A 22417-nucleotide genomic window follows, 5' to 3' on the forward strand; every position below is an offset into this window, starting at 1 on the left:
AAGCGTATCAAAGGAAAGGCAAGTTTTCAACAAGATATTCAAGAAGTCCTCAGTAAGTCAGAAAAAGAGGTAAGCTTTACAGTTCAATTCTCGTCGTCTGACTCAATACTGTAAGCACTTCGTTTCTTCTGTGGTTGGAGCGGAGAATTCTCGCTGTCTTTGGAGGAGAAATTGAAGGTGCAGCCTGCGTATTTCTGCGATGGAACGGGAGCAGCATAACCGAAGGCTTCCATGCGGTACTGAGACTGCAATGGAAAACGTGGTGGCATATGGAGACAGACAATGAAAATCAACGCCGTTTTTGTATTTTATACACTGTATATTTCACCTACACAAAGAAGTAAAAAAAATAAGTACAATAGAAACTGCATTAAATTGTCCGAGGCATTAAGTAAAATACGCGCTAAACGGAGACAGTATAATGAACCCAATTACTCCCAAGACTGATCATAATTTAAACTCTCCTCACAGTATTAACACACCGACAAACATGGTGCCTAAAAGAATTCTAGAATATCAAACTGGAGGATAGTTATTTACTAGAAACGTGATGTTACATCGAGTTCTCGGAATAAGCAACAAAGAGAAACACACTCTTATCAGTTGGGAGATTTTTCTTCAGAACTTGGGAGTTCATGACTTAATATAAACTAAGGTAAATGAACAATTATCTTCAACTTTAAAGAAAAATAGCATAAAAACACTTCACACGAAATACACATAACGGGTTCTAATTACAAAGCGTACTCTAAATACCTAAGTATAAGTTCTTAAAACTAAAAAAGACATCTTCAAATTATGCTAAGGTAAATTTAAAGCAAAGAAGAAAGTTTGAACAGCTAATTTTCAAAAATTAAAAGTTTTATCCTGAGGCCTGAGCCTTTTCAACTACAGACTTGGTTTACATTTATTCATGAACCTTTTCACCAAAATAATTCCCATCGAGGACTACAGGGCTTACTTTAACTTCTTCTATAATTTATGGGCATCAATATCTTCCAACTAGAAACAACAAATTCCCTGTCACATACATCAAAAGTCACAGCTATGGAAACTTCAGTTATAGTCAAGTCTGCGTCGCTGTTCCTAGTTTAGATTACATGGACAATTTTTAACCTCTCTCTCTTGGTTCCTTAAAACGAACAGATAAGTGTTTGATTAAACCGACTAAAATTGACCCAACTCATTTGATAACCAGCCTTTTGACCTGTTGTCGGCCTGTTCTCTGAGAAATTTTAATTTTTGTTTCAACATTTGAAAGAGTCATATTATAAAAGTCAAGCGGGTGGAAAACAATTGTAGGCCGGGCCTACGGGATAAGAGGCTGGCTACACCTTTAAAAGTAGGTCTTATGTCTCTAACATATGGTCAGTAGATTCAATAACATCATCTTTGATGTTTACTTCTTCAAATTTAGATTAGAATGGCAATCTTGGCACTGATAAAATTAGATTACATCAAAATAGATTGAAAAAAAAATCAATTTTTCTTGTGAAGATAATGTCAATTTGTAACAAAGTAATTTATGATGTAGAAAAATCGTCAAGTTTCATCAACATCTGGCTGCAAATTTTGCAAATCAAATTTTTGGAAATAAAAAAATTCGCCAACTTTAGCAAATGACGAATTGTTTCTTCGCTTATAAAAAGCTTAGAGCATAAAGGTAATTAAAACCCAGTGGAAAAGCTTCTGGTTATGCAAAAGAAAAAAAAAACTTTTAAACTGTTGTCCATACAACTGATTGTAATGCAGGAATAGAGCTGAGTGTCATTTTGACGAAAACGAAAATTTCGTATTCGCGTTCAACTATTGTAGGCATTCATAACAAAAGCCTTGTTACATTTCGTTCTCTTCGCAAGCATTTAAATTTGTAAAGCTAAGAAAAAAAGAAGATTCCATTGACCAAAATATAATAAAATAATTTGATTTTATTTCTTCACCAAAGTAAAGTTACACATCTCGAGTTCCATTCAACAAAAAGTAGAAAGTAATGAAAAAATAGCCAAAATTGCCAAAATAGAGAAACATTTACCCCTCTAAGTTCATGCGTCATTCTTTTTGAGATGAAAAAAAAAAAACAAGTTTTCATTTATTTAATTCTGTATTCAAATTTTCTCTTTCCTTTGCCATGAAGTCAAAAGTGACGTCATCTCCAATCAGCAAAAAGGGAGCCCAGTGTTTGATGTCGCGGAACTGGTCTGATTCTCTAAGGCTTCTCATGGCCAGGTTCAGTGACTCGCTTGCAGGTTCACTTTCGGCAAGGTGTCGATAAAAGCATTTCATGAACTCAAGAGTAGCCTTATCATCAATCGCCCACAAGGACACCACAACAGACCGAGCACCAGCCCCCATAAAAGCACGCGCAATGCCAACCACACCTTCAGCCTTGATCTCGCCTCGACCGCTGTGGCAGCAACTAAGTACAACTAGTTTAGCGCGAAGTTGAACATTTGACACATCTCGAATCGTTAAAATGTAATCCTCCTTCCTGGTAGGCACAGTAGATGTTCGGTCTGGGTCAGGTGTAAGAGCAATTTCGCCAGTTTCCATACATCCGTGTGCCGCAAAGTGAACTAAGGAAACGGAACTGAGTCTTTTCAACACCTCACGTTTCGTGGCTTGTCTGCCAGTGATTGGCGTGATATTTAGAATTTTTCCGATCATTTCTACTTCTTCTTCAGCACACGGAAGCTGCTCGAGGAGTTCCTCTCCCTTGCTGTTGGTAACCTCGGCTACCCACGGATTTCCTACAAGTAGCGCACCACTGCTTTTATGATAATCATCTGGGCAATCGGCAATGAGTCTAAGACTCGCTAATGATGGAGCGATTCGGATTCTGAAAGATTCACACAGGTATTTAGAATTACCATCCTTCAAAGCAGCATAAGGAGCAAGCCACAGGGGTCCATCGGGAATAATGACTAGCTCATCCCCTTGAAGCAGGTCAGCCACCGGCTTCATGACTATATCATACAAAGTGCTCAAGCATTTGTTTTGTTGGATGGCAGGTTGAAGGGTGTCTTCTTTAGGTTTCTCATCCACATTTGAAGGGCTCTCCCTCAAAGCATCCAAAGACCGATTCTCGCATCTCACAATAGAATCAACACCAAGTTGTGTATAGACACCGAGCATGAACGACTCAAAGGACTGGCTTGCTCCACTATTCTCTGAAACAAAACCTTTGAGTGTACTTTGTCTTAACTGAACTTGTTTTCCTTCGGACACAACCCAAAGATTGACATCAGCTTTGTCCACTGCCTGAAAGACGGTGTTTGATGGGACGTTTTTTAAAACTTTTAAAAAACGTTTCATCCAAATCGATGAAGACTTAGCAGTGACTGCTAAATCTTCATCGCCTGTCTTGTCCTGACTTGTTCCACCACAAAAACTAGATTCCATAAGGTCGGACAGAGCTTGAGCTCGTCCTTTCTCAGCAACAAATAAGGCTTCATCTATATTACCTTGTTCTAGGAGAACTCTGCACAAACCCGTATACGCCATTTGATACTGAGTTCGAAAATTAACTTTCCACTCATCTTTAGATTTTAGAAGTACTCTCAAGGAATTGAATAAGTTTATGCTAGCTTGGTAATGTTCAACGGCTTTTGGCAGTCCACCCTGCAACTCAGAAACGCATCCTAATGAACAGTAGGCCGCTGCCTCCAAGTATTTGTCTTCGACCCCTTGAGCAATTTTAAGCGCTAGGTTGTATGACTCGTTAGCCTTTATCAAATCTCCCTCAGTTTGATACATACGACCAATACTACCCCAGGCTGTACCCTCCCCATGCTTGTCCCCTACTTCTTTGGCTATTTTAAGATGTAGGTTGTTGTACTCTACGGCTTTTTTGGAATCACCCATAATAAAATAAGCATTGCCAAGATTGCCATGAGCACCACCCTCCCCATGCTTGTCTCCTACTTCTTTAGCTATTTTAAGATGTAGGTTGTGGTACTCTATGGCTTTTTTGAAATCACCCAGACTAAAATAAGCATTGCCAAGATTGCCATAAGCACCACCCTCCCCATGCTTGTCTCCTACTTCTTTAGCCATTTTAAGATGTAGGTTGTGGTACTCTATGGCTTTTTGGAAATCACCCAGACTGTCATAAACACTGCCAAGATTGCCATAAGCGTTACCCTCCCCATGCTTGTCTCCTACTTCTTTATCTATGTTAAGATGTAGGTTGTGGTACTCTATGGCTTTTTTGAAACCACCTAGACTAAAATAAGCATTGCCAAGACTGCCATAAGCACTACCCTCCCCATGCTTGTTTCCTACTTCTTTTGCTATTTTAAGATGTAGGTTGTGGTACTCTATGGCTTTTTTGAAATCACCCAGACTAAAATAAGCATTGCCAAGATTGCCATAGGCGTTACCCTCCCCATGCTTGTCTCCTACTTCGTTAGCTACTTTAAGATCTAGGTTGTGGTACTCTATGGCTTTTTTGAAATCACCCAAACAGCGATAAGCATTGCCAAGATTGCCAGAAGCGTTACCCTCCCCATGCTTGTCTCCTACTTCTTTAGCTATTTTAAGATGTAGGTTGTGGTACTCTATGGCTTTTTTGAAATCACCCAGACAGCGATAAGCATTGCCAAGATTGCCATAAGCAACACCCTCCCCATGCTTGTCTCCAACTTCTTTAGCTATTTTAAGATGTAGGTTGTGGTACTCTATGGCTTTTTTGAAATCACCCAGACTAAAATAAGCATTGCCAAGATTGCCATAAGCACGACCCTCCCCATGCTTGTCTCCTACTTCTTTAGCTATTTTAAGATGTAGGTTGTGGTACTCTATGGTTTTTTTCAAATCACCCAGACGGCGATAAGCATTGCCAAGATTGCCAGAAGCGTTACCCTCCCCATGCTTGTCTCCTACTTCTTTAGCTATTTTAAGATGTAGGTTGTGGTACTCTATGGCTTTTTTGAAATCACCCAGACTAAAATAAGCATTGCCAAGATTGCCATAAGCAACACCCTCCCCACGCTTGTCTCCTACTTCTTTAGCTATTTTAAGATGTAGGTTGTGGTACTCTATGGCTTTTCTTAAATCACCCAGAAGGCGATAAGCATCGCCAAGATTGCCATAAGCACAACCCTCCCCATGCTTGTCTCCCACTTCTTTAGCTATTTGAAGATGTACGTTGTGATACTCTATGGCTTTTTTGAAATCACCCAGACGGCGATAAGAATTGCCAAGATTGCCATAAGCGTTACCCTCCCCATGCTTGTCTCCTACTTCTTTAGCTATTTTAAGATGTAGGTTGTGGTACTCTAAGGCTTTTTTGAAATCACCCAGACTGTCATAAGCATTGCCAAGATTGCCATAAGCACCACCCTCCCCATGCTTGTCTCCTACTTCTTTAGCTATTTTAAGATGTACGTTGTGGTACTCTATGGCTTTTTTGAATTCACCCAGACTGTCATAAGCATTGCCAAGATTGCCATAAGCACCACCCTCCCCACGCTTGTCTCCTACTTCTTTAGCTATTTTAAGATGTAGGTTGTGGTACTCTATGGCTTTTTTGAAATCACCCAGAATAAAATAAGCATTGCCAAGACTGCCATAAGCGTTACCCTCCCCATGCTTGTCTCTTACTTCTTTAGCTATTTTAAGATGTAGGTTGTGGTACTTTTTGGTTTTTTTGAAATCACTCAGACTAAAATAAGCATTGCCAAGATTGCCATAAGCAACACCCTCCCCATGCTTGTCTCCTACTTCTTTAGCTACTTTAAGATCTAGGTTGTGGTACTCTATGGCTTTTTTGAAATCACCCAGATGGCGATAAGCATTGCCAAGATTGCCATAAGCAACACCCTCCCCATGCTTGTCTCCTACTTCTTTAGCTATTTTAAGATGTAGGTTGTGGTACTCTATGGCTTTTTTGAAATCACCCAGACTAAAATAAGCATTGCCAAGATTGCCATAAGCACCACCCTCCCCACGCTTGTCTCCTACTTCTTTAGCTATTTTAAGATGTAGGTTGTGGTACTCTATGCCTTTTTTGACATCACCTGAACTTGCACTACCATGGTTATGACCAATAGGATCTTTTTCCTCCATGGACGTTTTTCCCACTTCTCTGACAGACTGAAGTCTTAATGACAACAAGATCCTATTGTTTTTGTCAATCTTTTTTATGTTAAGGGTTAAAAAGGTGGACAAAACGAAAATATTATTTTTCTCATCATATTGGTATGTAATAGTCCATTTTTACAGCTGCGTGCTTGGTTGTAAGGCCTCTGAACAAGAGTGATGGCTAAGGGTGACCTTGTTATGATAAAAACATTGCTGCTTTTTAAATGCAAATTACTTTGATATTATTGTCACTAGATACTGGTCTCTATCACAACAAGGTCACCTTCAGCCTCACTCCAAATCAAAGGCTTGGCAACTAGGTACACAACTATAAAATGGTCTATTAGGAGGGCTTGTGTGAAAGGTAGATGTTTCATAAACATTCAGTCGGTTATGAAGTAAATCTACACTGAAAACTTTTTTTTTCTATGTGCAGCCTCAAAATTTAACGCGAAATACCTAGATTTAATCCCTTGTTTCCAAAAACTGGGGAGCAGTGCTGCTTAATTTTTAAATTAACATAGCTTTAACATCAGACGAATGTTTTACAGCAGTCGAAGAAACAAGTCTACAACACAAATACGTGCCTTTGAAAGTTGTATTTGTCCATAGGAAAACATGACGAAAGTTTCCAGGTCTCTAAGTAGTTAAAAAGGTTAAATTCAAGAAAATCTGCATAGGATATGTAAACATTACCAAACTTTTTGTTCTGGCTTGTTTTAGAGAGATCTGATCTACCCACGTACCATGTATAAATTGGGTGAATATTTGACTTTTAACCCTTTAACTCCCGTGAGCGACCAAGAGAGAATTTCTCCTTACGAGAGCATTACAATATCATCAGATAAGTGTTGAGAGTAAAGAAAAATATTAATTTGGGAATAATTAGTTGATCCAATACTGAATTCTCTGAACTAACATTACAAGAACTGTACAGTTGACAGTAAGGATAATTACAAATTTGGTCTGTGAATTAAAGGGTTATCTAAACTAATGTACCAGTTATTGGCATGGATAGTAGAACTAAGTCAAATTGGCTAAAAGGAGTAATATCATTGATAAGTCACAAGGTAATAACTTTTCCCATGTTTTTAATCACACACTCTTAAAGTATGAGCTGACAAGTTCCCATCATAATTAATACCCTTCTTTGTATTTTCTCCCTTAAAACATTAAATTATGGAAACTTTTTCCGTTATACCCATGGTTAAAAATGAAAGATTCCTTCAAAGGATACAGCTAGTCCCTTATCACACCAAGTGATTGCTTCTTCAAATCTCTTCAATTCAACACAAGCAGTGGTTCCTATAGGCAACAATGCAAAGAAACATATTATTACTGTAGCTCAATTCTGAAAAAAGAACCCGAAACCATTAAAATCATTACAGACCAGAAGAAAAAAAACGACAGAACAAAACGAAGCAAAAATACTAAATGGAAAAGAATAAACAGGCCCTATCAGGTTTCAGTTAGATTTATTTAGCTTTTAAGACAACTGAAACTTCTAAGAACATTTAAATTGGGACCGACAATTCCTTACCTAAAGAGTTAGGTAAGTCCTGATACTTACTTCTTTTTAAAACAGCTAGATAGTGCCTTAACATATCTGACACCTGTGACTACCTCACTCAGTGAGCTTAAAGAACTACAATACTTGTGCTGAAATTTTGCTTTGCATTCTGCATTGAGTTCTTCATCCAGCTCAAAATAATATTCTCATCATAATTAATGAAAAGTAGTTGCGTAGCAGTCAAGAGCTGGATTCAAATGTACATAAGGGTGGTCTTGACCTCTTAATTATCAATTGAGACAAGATTGAGCTTCATCTAATCTCAACTCTAACCTTAGAGTGCTGAGTTATTCTTTTATTATTATTATTATTATTATTATAGCACAGCTAACATATCTAACCTCTAACAATTGCCTTAAGGAAAGTTGGATTTAACTCAATGGCTGCTTCTGCATCCCTTAGTGAATCCTGGCGATTTCCTGTTATCAAAATAAATATCTCTGATTAGCCATACATGTAGCAAACCAACCACCACTCCATTACAATAATTTTGGGAAAAACTTGCGATGCTCACTGATATCTGGGGTAAGAGGTTACTTCTTTGTATATTTGTGAGGTCTATTAAGATAAGATGTATATTTTTCTGGGCATGCATTAAAAATTATCACCTATCTCAGAAAACTACTGATGACAACTCAATAGCTTCAAAAGAAAAAAAAAATTCATACTAAAGCTCTCATCATCTTACCAAGTTTAAAATGTGCAATAGCCCTGTTGTTGTGCAGTTTGGCCTTCAGTTCTTTCTCATTGCAGTTCATTTTAATTCCTTTGGTGTAAAAATGAATAGCATTGATGAAATCTCCTTTCTTGAAGGCCTCATCACCCTGATTCCTATAAACATCAGGTGTGGCTGCAAAGAAAAAAATAAAAAATAATCGTGTCAAAGTCTGTGGTTATAGTCAATAATTATCTGTGGTTGTAGTTAATTAGTGTATGAGCAGAGCTGCCAAGATCTGGAGATTTAAAATCTGAAGATTTTTCCTTTTGTGCCAGCTGCCACTTTTGCACCTGCCTGACTTGACCCATCCCCTGAAAAGCTTAGAAGATGTGTGCAGACCCCCCTTCACAGGACACACCCCATTCAGTAAATTCATGGGAGATTTTTTTGGTTGAAAGCTCAACCAATCAGACTCAGTTGTGTTGTTTGGAAGAAAGTGTAATCCCTACTTTGAAACAATCTAAGTGCAATCAAGAAAATTGTAATAAGAACCCTTAAATTTTAACAAAAGGCAAGATAACCTTAGATGTGGGAAACCTGGAGTTCAAATGTTATGTTTCTGTGTGGAACTGACCCGAATCCTCTTTTATCTTAAAGGTTTGATGACCCATATGGCAGACCCAGAGTCTTGTTCCGTGTCTGTGAGACTCCCTGACAATCAGGGAGGGTTGGCATATTATATGTGTAGAAGAGTCTACTGCCTTTAGATAGCTTATAAAAGAGTCAATAAGATCCAAATGTTGCAGTCATAAAAACCAGAAGCAATATTACTCATAGAAAAATAGTTATTATATAAATGAGAAGAATAATGACAAAGAAGATGAGATTAATATTTATAATGATGTTAATAATGTAGGTGACAACAGGGATAATAATAATGATGAGAATTAAGCATCACTCTATTCGAAACAAACCCCTCGGCATTAAAAATATTGGAGATAGGTTTCATAAAATTCCTTTTCCACAGGCAAAATTAAGAATGTGTTCAAATGCCCCACACAATTTTTATACAAAAAACAAAATAAGTAGCAACCTGACTTTCAATTAATTGACCAAGCTTTAAAACCTAGACCTTGTAGACTTTTTTCTTCTGAGCCATTTGTTAGTGAAAGTTCACTATCTACCTTAACTCTTTAAACCCTAAGAGTGACCAGCATCTCACTTCTCCTTACAGTAATACTGCTCAATCATTCACTAAGCTCATGAGAATAAAGGAAATGATCACCAACCTAAGAAGCATTGATCTTCAAATGAATTCTCTTTTTTAGTACCAAAAGAAACATACAAAGAATAGTATGGAGAATTTGGATACTGATGTTTGGGTGTCAAGGGTTAAACACCTCCATATTCAATGATATAACACTTGCACTCTACTGGAAATTGTTTGCTTGGGGGAAGTTGAAACTTTCAATTGATTGTTGCATAATATAATTGAAAGATGATGATGATGATGGTACTTATGATGCAAACTTACAAAATGAATGTTATATGATGATCAAATAGAGTCTTTACTTATTATAACTTTGTGTAATTGCTTTGAAATTTGAGAAAAGAAAATAACAAATATGTCATAGATCCTCTCAGTCAATGAACAACATATTGTAACCATAGAAGAGTCATGACTGGCCAAATATCCTTTAAAGTGGTCATGCAGTGTATATATTGTTCTCCACATCTGCTTACATTCTTGAAACTGGTGGAATAGAAAACGTTTTAACAGTGACTGAAGCCAAAGTTGAACCTAGCTCACCTTGTAAAGTGTCCTCGTCAAAAACTGGAGCATTTTCTTTGTAAGGTAAGTCTTCATTTTCAGATGGAACCTTAATTGGACTTCTTTCTTTAGCCATAGCAACTGTATGGGGATGCTTCTTACAAAAAGTTGCTGTTTTAAGTCATCCTGGCATGAAAAAAAGATGGTTGCTTGGTAAAAAAACAAAAAAAATGGTAAAAAAATTAGCTCAACATATTACCCAATTGTAAACTAAATATTTTTTCCCCTCTAAAAATGGGAGGGATACATAGACACAAAATCACAAGGAATTAATATTAATAGCATATTTAAAGCAGTAAAAGAACAAAAGATATATATACTGAAGAAAACAAGCATTAATATTTAAATGAACAGTAATTCTCTTCTCATTACAATAAATTTCAAGATTTACTAAAGACATTCCCAATTGACTGAAATAACTTGGGCAAAAATCAACATCTGTGTGTTTCAAGTTCATATAATTTGTAACAGCAACAATTTAAATCATTTAAACTAAGAGGTGGTTAAGGTAGTTAGGTTGCATCTGGATTTGAGCTTTAATTAATCCTGGCTTCCTCACATGAAGCAACTGGGAGTATTATTACCCAGCACTGGACGGGATGCAAGTCCATTCCACTGTTATTCTCTCCCCCCCCCCCCCCCCGTTTCATCCCCCTAGCATTTTATCAGGTTTCCCTAACTAATTTTTGCTACCCATTTATACATGTACTCCTGGCTGGAGACAGGCACTGTAAGAGTAAAGTGTTTTGCACAAGAACATTGACTGGAACCCAGACCTCTTGACCCTGAGTCCACCTCACTTAAATCATAAGACTACCATGTCTCCACAAGAGGAGAGAGTTTATGCTGAATTCTTTTTCATAATAAAACACATTTTACAACACCAAAGAAAAATTATCTCATCTGATTTTTAAATAGGGATTACCGGTCAAAACTTATGAAAGATATATTTCTTTAATTCAATTTCTTACTGTTGAGCTGACACCCATATTCATATAGGTGAGGGTTAGTTCAACTGTTACACTTATTGCTGAAAAAGCAGTGAAATATATACATTTATGCATGCTGATGTGTGTTGAAATGGATTTCAATTTGGTACAGGTGAAGACATTTGTGGCTTACTGGTATCTACATTTCACTGATTGTTTTGTATTCATTTCATGTTTACATTGTTTTGTGCACAAAACTGATTTGTCTTTGATGCTAACTTTAATTCTCCTAATAATCAAGATGGCTTGTTTTTTAAATATCAAATAATCCTTACTGGCTGTCTTCATGTACAAACAAATTCAATAAAAACTAGAGTAACAAGGAAATCAATTGTACTGGGATTTAAAATAGCCAGAGATACATATACAGTGTAGATTATTTTTACAAAAGCCAGTACTACCTTCTAACTAACCAGTTAAGCAACAGGGCTTTAATTTACTGGGGAATATTGGCCCAAGGTTGTGGCAGTATAGGAATGGCATAGTACCAATATTCCCCAGTACAGCTCAAGAAAGCATGCACTAATGGACTAAACTAGTTTGCTTTGAATTTACATGTTTTATGATTGTCTGTATGGTGTGATGATGACCTAGGTAGCAAAATCCTGACCAAGTAAGAACCAATCAGAACTTTTTATTTACCCCAAGCCTAACTATATGATAACATAAATTATCACCAGACACATACTTGGATGCATGCTGCCACATGCAGAACTAAACCAGTTTTGATGTGATCATTGATTGATCATATATTGATTAGAAGATGACAAAAGGTAAAACTTTACTCAGATACCAATCAATCATTACCAGTTGATGAATTGGACCCCTAAAACTTGAATGTAGTTAATTGAAAGGACGCTTCCAACAAATCACAAGCCGGCATTTGAAGAAAAATCAACTTGTCTCAATATTTAACAAGGAAATCAGTATAACAGTACAGTTTGGAAGGACAATCTAAGCAGTCTATCCTAAAGAAAAATTACTCTCAAACTATAAAATTATAAACATAAACACATGAGATAAGCTGTAAATGTTTATCGCTTTTTAATTAAATGCATCTTAAATACGGAAGGAATTTGAGTTAACACGTAACCCAGACAAGAAAGCTTGCCCAAAACACTTTCGTGCGCATGCTCCACATGCACATGAAACGCAAACGAAACTGAAAGTGTATCGATCATCCGCGCTTGCACTAAATCAAATCGGTAATTTGGAGATTCCTTTTAACTCTCTCAAATTAATTCTTTTAGATGTAAATGCCAGGTATTGGCTGAGAATTTTTGTGAATTCGACGGTTGTAACATGTTCATGTAAGCTCAGCTCAATTAGCTTACAAGTAACACGAAGCGTCAATACAATTAATACACGCTAGAATCGAATAAAAGTTGGCAATCCTCGTCATTTAACCGCAGGAAAGTCTTACATTGCCGGACATCAGGGAAAATTAGGACAGATTGAGAACATTTGAAGGAGAGATTGTTAACTGAGGAACTCCAAATAAAAGTATTTACCTTATATTCACAAATCTGATTCAACCATGCGTTCTTACTTCGGTCGCGGAAATGGAAGGCACGTTTGACTGATTTACGACCTTGATTCCTCAATCCGTCATGGAAATGTTTCAAAGTAAGTCACCAAGACTGAGGAAGTACCAAGAAAGACTCGAAAGCTCTGTTGTAGAGCGAAGAATCTCAATGGCGAGTTGCGAAAATGAAAGGGGAATCCCCTGGCCCATAACTCTGTGCAAGCTTGAAGCCGGAAGTGCCTACTCAACGTGTTTACTTAAATAAAATGAAATATTTCTCTCACGCTTCTCGCATCTTTTAAGGTCCATTACAATATTTCATCTCACTTTCACAAGTTCTCAATAGCACTCTTAAGAGCTAATGTCACCATACATCAAACAAACAGCGGCAAGTCACCCAAATTTATTTTCACTCGTACTTTCATACCTTGTAGCCCAATATGTTCTAATAATTGTGGTGTATTTTTTTTGTAAAAATTTGTTTTAGTTTTTGAGAATTAATTTTTTTCGTTCGACCGCTCAAATATGCAAATTTTCACTGTGAATATTACCCGAGTTGTGTGACCTCACGTAACGAATGTACCAGACCTACGGTATTTCTGTGAACACAATTCTTTGTTTTATCATCTAAACTTAATCTCCTGTCGTTATTGAAGCTGGCAAAGAAATATTTATTTTTTGGTGAATATTTTTGTCCGACATACTTTTTCTATGTCGAGAATTAGTATCAAAACAAAGACAGTTTTAACAATGACCGATATGACAGAATCTACTGAGCTTCAAGCTTTTTAAAGACAAAAGGATGGTTATAAAGTTACTGTAAAAATTTCCTTGTGTATTTGTGTTGTTCTATCTTGAGACGAACTCAAAGTCCGGCAAAATTTACTTGATAGCTTCTGTGAAATATACATGGTGCGCCTACTTGTCGCCACCGTCAACTGGCATAAATCACTACAATTTGCAAAAAATCTAACGTGACACTCTTACCTTGTTTATTTAAGATTTTATTAGCTGTTTCGATGATCACATTAATTATGCTCTACCACATTCTAGCTAGATTTGAGTTCCAGTTTATATATCTTCTCTATCTTATTGTATAAGTTGCGTGACAAGCGTGACACAGAAATTCAAACATGAATCAACCTCCGAAATACCAAGAGATGGGTTTTTTTTCCTCTTCGTGGTTCCAATAGCAGATGTAGGGTGCCAAAAGAAATGTCCGGCCATGGTAAAGGTAGGGTTAAGTCGATTCCAAAAGCTGATAGGGGAATTGGCAAGCGTGTATCACAGATAGTGCTCAAGAGGTCTGGACATTTTAGTTTTCTGAATGCAGTAATTCCTGAACGGTTTTTCTAGATGTCATGTTTTTTTCCCTCTTTGTGATTCCAATTGCAGATGTAAGGTGCCAAAAGAAATGTCCGGCCATGGTAAAGGTAGGGTTAAGTCGATTCCAAAAGCTGATAGGGGAATTGGCAAGCGTGTATCACAGATAGTACTCAAGATGTCTGGACATTTTAGTTTTCTGAATGCAGTAATTCCTGAAAGGTTTTTCTAGATGTCATATTTTTTTTCCTCTTTGTGATTCCAATTGCAGATGTAAGGTGCCAAAAGAAATGTCTGGCCATGGTAAAGGTAGGGTTAAGTCGATTCCAAAAGCTGATAGGGGAATTGGCAAGCGTGTATCACAGATAGTGCTCAAGAGGTCTGGACATTTTAGTTTTCTGAATGCAGTAATTCCTGAAAGGTTTTTCTAGATGTCATGTTTTTTTTCCTCTTTGTGATTCCAATTGCAGATGTAAGGTGCCAGAAGAGATGTCTGGCCATGGTAAAGGTAGGGATAAGTCGATTCCAAAAGCTGATAGGGGAATTGGCAAGCGTGTATCACAGATAGAACTCAAGATGTCTGGAAAATTCGTACAATCTGGCTTCGGTAAGTAGGCTATTTACCACCGTGAGCAAAATTACGCGTGACGTCAGACTTAAGTTTCGATTGGGAATTGGTCAGTAGGCTACCAAAAATTCAGACAGAGGCGGAGTTTTCTGAACTAATGTTTGAACACTTTGTTGTCACTCTCATGTAAGAACGGTCAAGTAATCTTCAACAAGTCTGAACAGGACAGCAGTGACAACTACAACAACAACAAATAACCAAAGCGTGCAGATTCTCTTCGCCGTCGATTTTTTTTTCTTTTATCAAATCGTTGTAATGTCTGAATTAGCACACTTCATATCAGAAACCCAACTCGGCACGACATTTCATCGTTTGAAATTTAAATCCCCCAGGGTTAAGATTCTAGCGTCCAGCTGCTTCCTGTAACTTTTTTTAAACTTCATCTTCTGAAACTTAGAAGTCCTAGAATAGGACAATAAACTTTGATTATAAAAGTAAATAAAAACTCTCCCTTTAGACTTTTTCGGCGTTAGCCGATGTATCTGAAAATCTTTCAGTTGCGTGACAAAATGCGTGATATAGAAGATATCGTGACCGGAGCGCGTGCGAGTTATTGGTCACTTATCTGTCACGAGCTTCGCCGAAACATTTCCCACAGACAAAGAGCATTTGTTTTTATCTCGATTTCGATCGCCAACTTCGGATCTTTGCGCTATGGTGCTCTATAAGCCCAATTTAGGTCTTTGCAACTCGCTACATTTTGTCAGTTTGGTGATTTCGGTCTTGACTCTGTCGCTACTTTTTGCCGGATTTCTAAGAATCGAAATAAAATTGCAAGAACAGGAAGCACGAGTGGGCACAATGGAGCTTCTCTGTCGTGAAAGAACACAAGATGCGTCACGTAAAAGTACAGCAAAGGTCGAAGGTGAGATAGATTTATTCTGATCGAATACTAGATTTAAATCAACTTGCGTCTTCTAACGTGCGTATTGAGCCTGATATTTCCTAACCTTACCCCGAGAAAGATTGCTTCATGTAGACTATGGATGTCTTAGGGAGGAGAGGCTGTGGTTGGGGTTCGCCATGTAGGAACACTTACTGAAAGGAATGTAGCGATCACGACAAAATAATGAAAATAGTTGAACTCACTGAAAAGTGGATGGCAGCAAGGGAGCCTTTTCTACCACAAATGACAAAAAAAAATAACGAAGAAACCTCTGATAAAAAAGTGGGCTAAAAAAGTTGTCAGGAAGGGAAAATGTTTTTCGCCTGTCTGTCTGAAACCCAGTGCTAAATTGCTGGCTCTCTTTTTTATTATTATTTTTTTTTCTGGTGAAAGAGTAACAGCGTCACTAGATATGGACTCCTTAGTGTGCAACCTGTTGCTGCGATCAGTTTGTAGTTAGCATTTTCAGCATTTTATAAACATAGTCGTACCGTCTCGCTTACAAATTTTGCGGAAACAAATTTTATCGGTGCGAGCTCAAAGGAGATTGTGGTGAACACTAATTTTAGCGTTAAATTGTAACCTTATGTTTTGCATGCCTCTTATATTTCGAAATTTTAGCAATTTCCGTTTAAGCGACGGAACTTAAACGAGAAAGAATCACAATATTTTTTTCAAATCTCTAATTTTTCGGGTAATGCAGAAGGGTGCTACACATTAGTGATTCGTACACAGATATTCGGGTGAGCCTAAAAGCGAAGAACAGTTTTTAATTTCACTACGGCAGCGAATTCTGCGGTGTTTAAGAATGCAGGAAGTTTTCTGTTACGTTTCGAGAACCTATTTTTTTGAGTCGTGGACCACGCGCGAATTCCGTATTAATTAAAACCTGTCATTAATTATCACCTTGCTAATGGGGGAGGGGGGTGGGGAGGAGATCAAACGAATACCACAGAGCCTCATGGGGAGATCAGGTAAAATTTATCGTCACACAAAACGCGACCCCTTCTCTCCCCCCCCCCCCCCCCTCCCAAGACGGTCAATAATGGTAAGAACTTTAACTCATTTTTATGCGCAGCTGGCCCCTTTCAGTTTTTTACGGCCTTCGTTGTAAACTTACGTTTGGATGCTTCTTCTTCAAGGAAAGTTGGATATTTATTCCAGTGAAGCCAACACGAGAACCCGTCGCGCGGCCGCTGGACTTGCAACGAACATCAGTAACGACCAAAGCAACGACCTGTTGAAAATAAGAAACGAGATCAAAAGTTATTTTGAGAAGATAAGAAAAGAGAGTAATCGTGTTTGCACATCACCTCTTAGTTCGGTAAGAACTAACAGGGTATCATTTAGAATATCACAGACTGCCGATAGGGAGGTGGATTTCCGGCATTTATAGGTCATTTATTAGTGCATAGAGTTGTGGGTGAGCTCTACTCGCACCGCTGACCAAAAGTAGGCCTCTTTCTTTCTCTATCAATCACAACGTAGTTCCCAAGAGAGACCTGAGCTGTCTCGTGGCTGTCCTACCCAAAACGTTCTCAAAAGAGATCAGCAGTTATCTCTATAATGATCAAATTGTTTGAAATCCCATGTCTCGTATTCTGTTGCGTTCGTGAAAACCCTGCAGAAAGGTTTATTTCGAGGGGCGGGGAATAAAATATTTCATTTTCCGTAAGACCAGTGCCATCATACGCTGATTTTTACCCAAGTGGCTTTGCGTGCCTGCCCTCTTGTTTTTAACGGTAGAGTCGTTGATAATGGCGTTCTGATTGGCTTCCATTTTTATATAACTTTCAACTGCGAAACATTTTCGATGCGCAAAAAAGTTATCCACCCTGATCTTCTCTCTAATCCTCCTGAATTGGATGTTATTTCTCCTCTTCACAAGTTATTCTTTCTCCCTATCTTACATATCATTAAACTGATCCCAGACACTGACAGCTGTTGTCATCAATGTTTCAGATTTGCCTTCGTGGTCCTCCCGGAGATCCTGGGTCCAAAGGAGAAAAAGGCGATACGGGAGACATTGGAGGGTTAGGTCCCCCTGGGGCTAAGGGGCAGAAAGGAGAGAGAGGGGCCTAAGGATATCCGGGAGTACCCGGAGAGTCGACGGTGCTTGATAACAAGGAAGGGTCCCTACAGGTGCTCGTGTCTTCTTCGATTTTGACGGTGAATGAAAATCAGACTGCGAGGTTTCAGTGTTCTGCTTCTGGTATGTATGTCTACTCCTGTTTTCAAGAGGTTGCATTTGATATGATAAGACGTGATAGGGCAGTGAACTCTGATAAATGAACGTTGAGTGGTGCTGACATGCATACCTTGGGACTTTCTAGAGCATTCTATTGGGTCACGTAGTTATGATGTAAGGCCACTAAAATAGTCGTGTCGTAAGCTTCCGGAATGTTCCAAAATATTTTGTAAATGCACTTAAGGACTCAGTCGTGTATGAGTAGTAAGGGACCGCGCAGCAAGTTTTTGGAGTGGGGGCTATTTTTGGCTCCGTTATTTTTGTTAAATTATTTTTTGTTTAATTTATTTTTATTTTTGCAAAAAAAGTGGGGAGGGGGGGGGAGGGGGGCTTTTTTCTTTACGCGGTCCCTGGTAGTAGTGATTGTTGTCATTGAGCGTGACCGACTGTTTGGAAAGCTATACCGATAAAGAGAGCTACTGTGGAAGATTGTTCATTTAAAGGATCATGGAGACTAATGTGTCAGCGGTGAGCTAAGATATAGAATATATTGGATTTAGGTGAATTTATTAAGGATAATTACTGCACTGCCTTTAGGAGTCGCTCCTTAGTAAGAATATCACAAGTTGTTTAATAAAGTAGGTAATTTAGTGCTAACAACTGAGTTGCGAATGTAAAAGAGTTTAAAGGCTGACGTTTCGAGCGCTAGCCCTTCGTCGGAACGATTGCGAAGGGCTAACGTTTTCAACTTAACTGTTAACATTGACTTACCTTTTATACTCTCCCACCGACGCAGCACCACAGTTTCTTTAGAAACTTACCCCCTTTATTCATTTGTTTAATAAAGTAGTTGAGTTTGTGTGAGTGTAGTGTTCTTTCCGTCGGTTAAATACCGTAACACTGTATAAGAGTACCGATATCATATAATCGTGTATCGAGTGCCGGAAAGCTTATTTCTTAATCAGCCTGAAATCGAATGCAAAAAAATGTTTAGTACTCAGCAACTCATGCTCTTCAGCTTTCTTCTAACCGTGAGGTTTCAGACAAAAACTCACAAATAATAATATACAAACTATATATGTCTCTTCAATCATAGGTGACCCGACGCCTACTGTTACATGGCGGAAAGAGGGAGACGTACTTAAAGGTGATACCAAATACCACTTGCTGCAAGATGGCGGGTTAACCATCACGAATGTTCAATACAACGACAGCGGTGATTAGGAATGTGTTGCGAGGACAAATGTGAAACGAGCCGAGGCCTTCACGAAACTTGTTGTCCGAGGTAAGGTATCAATCAAATATTAGTGAGGAGTTACAGTGGTGCTCACGCGGATGTTATGTCCAACGCAACGAATACTTAGCTAAGGAACTGCGTGGCGAGTGATTTGAGATCGTTTCTCAATTTAAGAGTGATTTTAAAGATATACAATATGACTTTAAAGTCTGACAGGTGTTTTTCATCATAACAATTTTACACTAGTAAGACAAAATATCGAGCCAATTCAGTGACGATGATCGAGTTTCTTTAATATTTAAATAGGAACACCACAAATTAAACCGTTAACTCAGGGCTCAGTTTACGTCATTGACGGAAGTGACGTCACACTTCCGATGTGCATTGCGACCGGCTTTCCGTCACCGATCATCACGTGGTCTCGACTCTTCCAAAGTCTTCCAGAAAGACGCATTCAATCAATGGATGGAAATCTAACCATCGTTAACACCACAGCGGATGATTCCGGAATGTACACGTGCGAAGCTGCGAATGCTATCGGCAGCGCCCGAGTGATGATACAACTGATGGTGTTGACACTCCCTAGATTCATTGTAAAACCTCCAACGGAAGTCGTAGGCAACACAGGCGATGTACTGACAATTAACTGCAAGGCAGAGGGAGACCAAACTTTGTCAGTCACATGGATCCGCGAGTACGCTGACCTTCCTGATCGGAGGGCCACTGTCGGTGAGGATGGAACCTTGACAATCATTCAGCTGGAACCAATCGATGCTGGGAAGTATATCTGTACTGCGATCAGCTTGGGAGGAGCCATGAAAATTAACGCTGAAGTGAATCTCGCTGTCATGCAGAGTAAGTGGGACGTTTAACTTCAATTGGAATTCCTAAATTATATGGGAGGTTACCTTATGTTTTATTTTGAGAGCTGTTTGTCTCATCTAAGTAAATCTAGTTTCTCTACTTTTGTTTATGTAGCAAGCTGAATTCGTCACGCATCATGATTCTTACTTATAATTTACTAGAGGACGGACACAAAGATGACGTCACCATGAACAACTTTTTCCTTTTTTTTATCAAATAACACAGATAGATTCCATGTTGCTGTGATAGATCACATGACGTTACATAGATCATGACGTCATCTCTAATATATCACCCACCGGACGCATGTACGGTAACAGGGCATCTATTTGTTAACCCAGATTACTTGCATGTCAAGTGACATTTGCTCAAAGATGTACCTCATAAGCAATTCCATATCCACTCTTATAGCAACAACAAGCAATTCTCATCTGAATTTTAGTAATAGGGACTAAAAATAATTTTTAGGATTTCTTAAATGACTTAGCGCCATACGTTTATTGCAACACCATCTGTTGTCCATTAGCCGAATTCGTTTGATTCTTTTCGATCACTTTTCCATGATATAATTTGTTTTGTCTGAGCAATTGGCAGTATTTTCAATATTATCTTAATGGTACTGTGCACGTATGTCTTGAGACTTTTTTAATAACGAGCAACAACCTCCTCGTAGCATATGAATCGCTCTGAAGAAAGGCTAACGCTCGAAACGTCAGTTATTAAACTCTTTGCGGTGGTCAATTTACTTATCAACACAGTTTATAATTTTTGGCTTAGTTTAAGGAAACCCTTTAAAAACTACTTATTTATTTTTAGAGGGTTTGAAGGAAGGTATTTGCCCCATTCCTATCCCGGTCGAAGATTGCGGAAATGAGACTGATGACGAGTGTAGTTTGGATTCAGATTGTTTTGGTGAAATGAAATGCTGTTCGGATTCTTGTCAGAAGCTGTGTGTTCAGCCTCCACAAAGTAAGTGGTCTCCTATGTGTTTTCTTTGTTGCCACCTTTTATAACTTGGAGACTTTGGAAGTGTAAACAAAGAGATGCAAAAAAGGCTGAGTGAAACAATGCCCCTGCGCCCCCTCCCCCCGAGAAAAAGTCGGAAAGTTTGCTACTCAAGCATAGCGATGACAATGGAATTGAACTCCTTCAAAGTGGAAGACCTTAACTCTTTCTGCAATTAACAGACCTCGCTCGTAAGTGCGTCGTCGTTATGTCACGATAACTCCGTACCATTTAGTGGACGGTGTGGTTCACAGAGGTGTCGCTCCATTGCATGTTCTTCGCCTTCCAGTTCGCCCCCATCAAGAAGAATTCGTTCCCTTATCAAAAATAACAAACTCGCCCACATCTTTATCACTTGCCTGATGGTCATGATGTACTGACCTTTCTGCGCTCACTCCGTTCGTTGTGACCTCGAGCTAAATATTTTCGTTTGGCCCTCCCTCTCAGCACTAAGCACATAATTAAATTCTTCTTTTGTGTAGCGAGAGGATGTGATGATATCCTTTATGCTGGCTACAGCACTAGTGGTGTTTATACAATCAACCCTGACAGAAAAACAGAGTTTGAGGTGTATTGCGACCTAGAGACGGACAGTGGAGGATGGATTGTGTTCCAAAGGCGACAGGATGCATCTGTCAGCTTCCACCGTACATGGAACGACTATAGAACGGGTTTCGGAGACCTTGGGAAGAATTTCTGGCTAGGAAATAACAAAATTCATCGGATCACCGCAGCAAATGAGATGTCGCTGCGAATCGAGCTGGAGGATTGGAGTGGAAAAAAAGTTTTCGCTCATTACGACGTGTTCAAGGTAGACAACGAAAAGAACAACTACAAGATCACCGTCATTGGTTACAATGGTACATCCGGGGATTCCTTGAGTTACCATAACAACATGATGTTCAGCACCAGAGACAGGGATAACGACATGTGGAAGACGGGAAGCTGCTCAAATGATCTGACTGGGGGATGGTGGTTTAACGATTGCCACAACTCAAATTTGAACGGGCAGTTCATGGGAAACACAAAAGCTTACAGTGGTATTGGCTGGGTTCGATTTAAACATAACCTCTCCTTAAAGTTTGTGGAAATGAAGATGAGAGCTCAGTCCTACCTGAAAGAAAAAGAGGATGAAAGGCAGGCAGGAATGAGTCCAATTTTTTTTTGTATAAATTCGTGAAACAATTTTGAGTGCATTTATAAGGTATTTCTTACAAAAAATAGAACGCGTAACTGTTTCGTCCACAAACATAAGAGCTAAACCGTTATGCCTCGCACTAAATAACTGACATTATTATATCTCGCGGTTCGTACGTGGGCTATAATTAGTCAATTAAGTGGGCTGTATATCAATGTACGGCCCGCTAAACTCAACGGTTTGTGGTCAAAACCACCTTGAATAATATAATGAACTGAAACAAATGAAAAAACTTCGCTGCTTCCTTCATTTGAATAATCAAACGCTGTGTCTCATCCATAGACTTTAAAGTTAGAATTAATTAGTGGTTCTTGATAAACAGTAAACATGGAAGTACTAGTAAAAAGCTTTTATTTGATTACTCATAATATAAGATGTTATCCAGGCCAGAACCACCTTGTACAGCATAATAAACTGTAATTCAATAAAGTACT

The 22417-nt window shown here is 38.6% G+C and overlaps 3 protein-coding genes across 3 annotated transcripts in view; 2 read left to right on the forward strand and 1 right to left on the reverse strand.

The window, feature by feature from the left end:
• Positions 1–300: 300 nt before the first annotated feature.
• LOC136281746 (tetratricopeptide repeat protein 28-like) lies at positions 301–12835 on the reverse strand. Its single transcript, XM_066168623.1, has 6 exons — positions 12641–12835; positions 10120–10266; positions 8340–8501; positions 7993–8070; positions 7319–7386; positions 301–6135 (listed from the first exon to the last, which is right to left on the reverse strand). The coding sequence occupies exons 2-6, from the start codon at positions 10214–10216 to the stop codon at positions 2086–2088; spliced, it is 4455 nt and encodes a 1484-aa protein (XP_066024720.1). The 5' UTR covers positions 10217–10266; positions 12641–12835; the 3' UTR covers positions 301–2085.
• A 2571-nt stretch (positions 12836–15406) lies between these two features.
• The window catches only part of LOC136281627 (uncharacterized), a 137784-nt gene continuing 130773 nt past the window's right edge, over positions 15407–22417 (forward strand). The window contains exons 1-2 of the mRNA XM_066168286.1: positions 15407–15470; positions 16634–16815. Of these exons, the coding sequence (XP_066024383.1) occupies positions 15407–15470; positions 16634–16815 (246 nt within the window). The remainder of the gene's footprint in view (positions 15471–16633; positions 16816–22417) is intronic.
• LOC131769263 (techylectin-5B) lies at positions 18781–21965 on the forward strand. The gene is made up of 4 exons (XM_066168238.1): positions 18781–18964; positions 19223–19771; positions 20597–20749; positions 21268–21965. The coding sequence occupies exons 2-4, from the start codon at positions 19294–19296 to the stop codon at positions 21963–21965; spliced, it is 1329 nt and encodes a 442-aa protein (XP_066024335.1). The 5' UTR covers positions 18781–18964; positions 19223–19293.

The sequence above is a fragment of the Pocillopora verrucosa genome, chromosome 6 (genome assembly GCF_036669915.1).
Source record: "Pocillopora verrucosa isolate sample1 chromosome 6, ASM3666991v2, whole genome shotgun sequence".
Classification (NCBI taxonomy): Eukaryota; Metazoa; Cnidaria; class Anthozoa; order Scleractinia; family Pocilloporidae; genus Pocillopora; species Pocillopora verrucosa.

What these genes read in the sequence shown, in the direction of transcription:
- LOC136281746 (XM_066168623.1), bottom strand. Translation starts at nt 10,216, where the DNA reads ATGGCTAAAGAAAGAAGTCCAATTAAGGTTCCATCTGAAAATGAAGAC. An exon ending in TGACGAGGACACTTTACAAG is followed by an intron (nt 8,502 to 10,119) that starts GTGAGCTAGGTT and finishes TTTTCTTTGCAG; the next exon opens with CCACACCTGATGTTTATAGG. An exon ending in CCTTAAGGCAATTGTTAGAG is followed by an intron (nt 7,387 to 7,992) that starts GTTAGATATGTT and finishes TGTTGCCTATAG; the next exon opens with GAACCACTGCTTGTGTTGAA.
- LOC131769263 (XM_066168238.1), top strand. Translation starts at nt 19,294, where the DNA reads ATGTGCATTGCGACCGGCTTTCCGTCACCGATCATCACGTGGTCTCGA. An exon ending in GAATCTCGCTGTCATGCAGA is followed by an intron (nt 19,772 to 20,596) that starts GTAAGTGGGACG and finishes ATTTATTTTTAG; the next exon opens with AGGGTTTGAAGGAAGGTATT. An exon ending in GTGTGTTCAGCCTCCACAAA is followed by an intron (nt 20,750 to 21,267) that starts GTAAGTGGTCTC and finishes TCTTTTGTGTAG; the next exon opens with CGAGAGGATGTGATGATATC.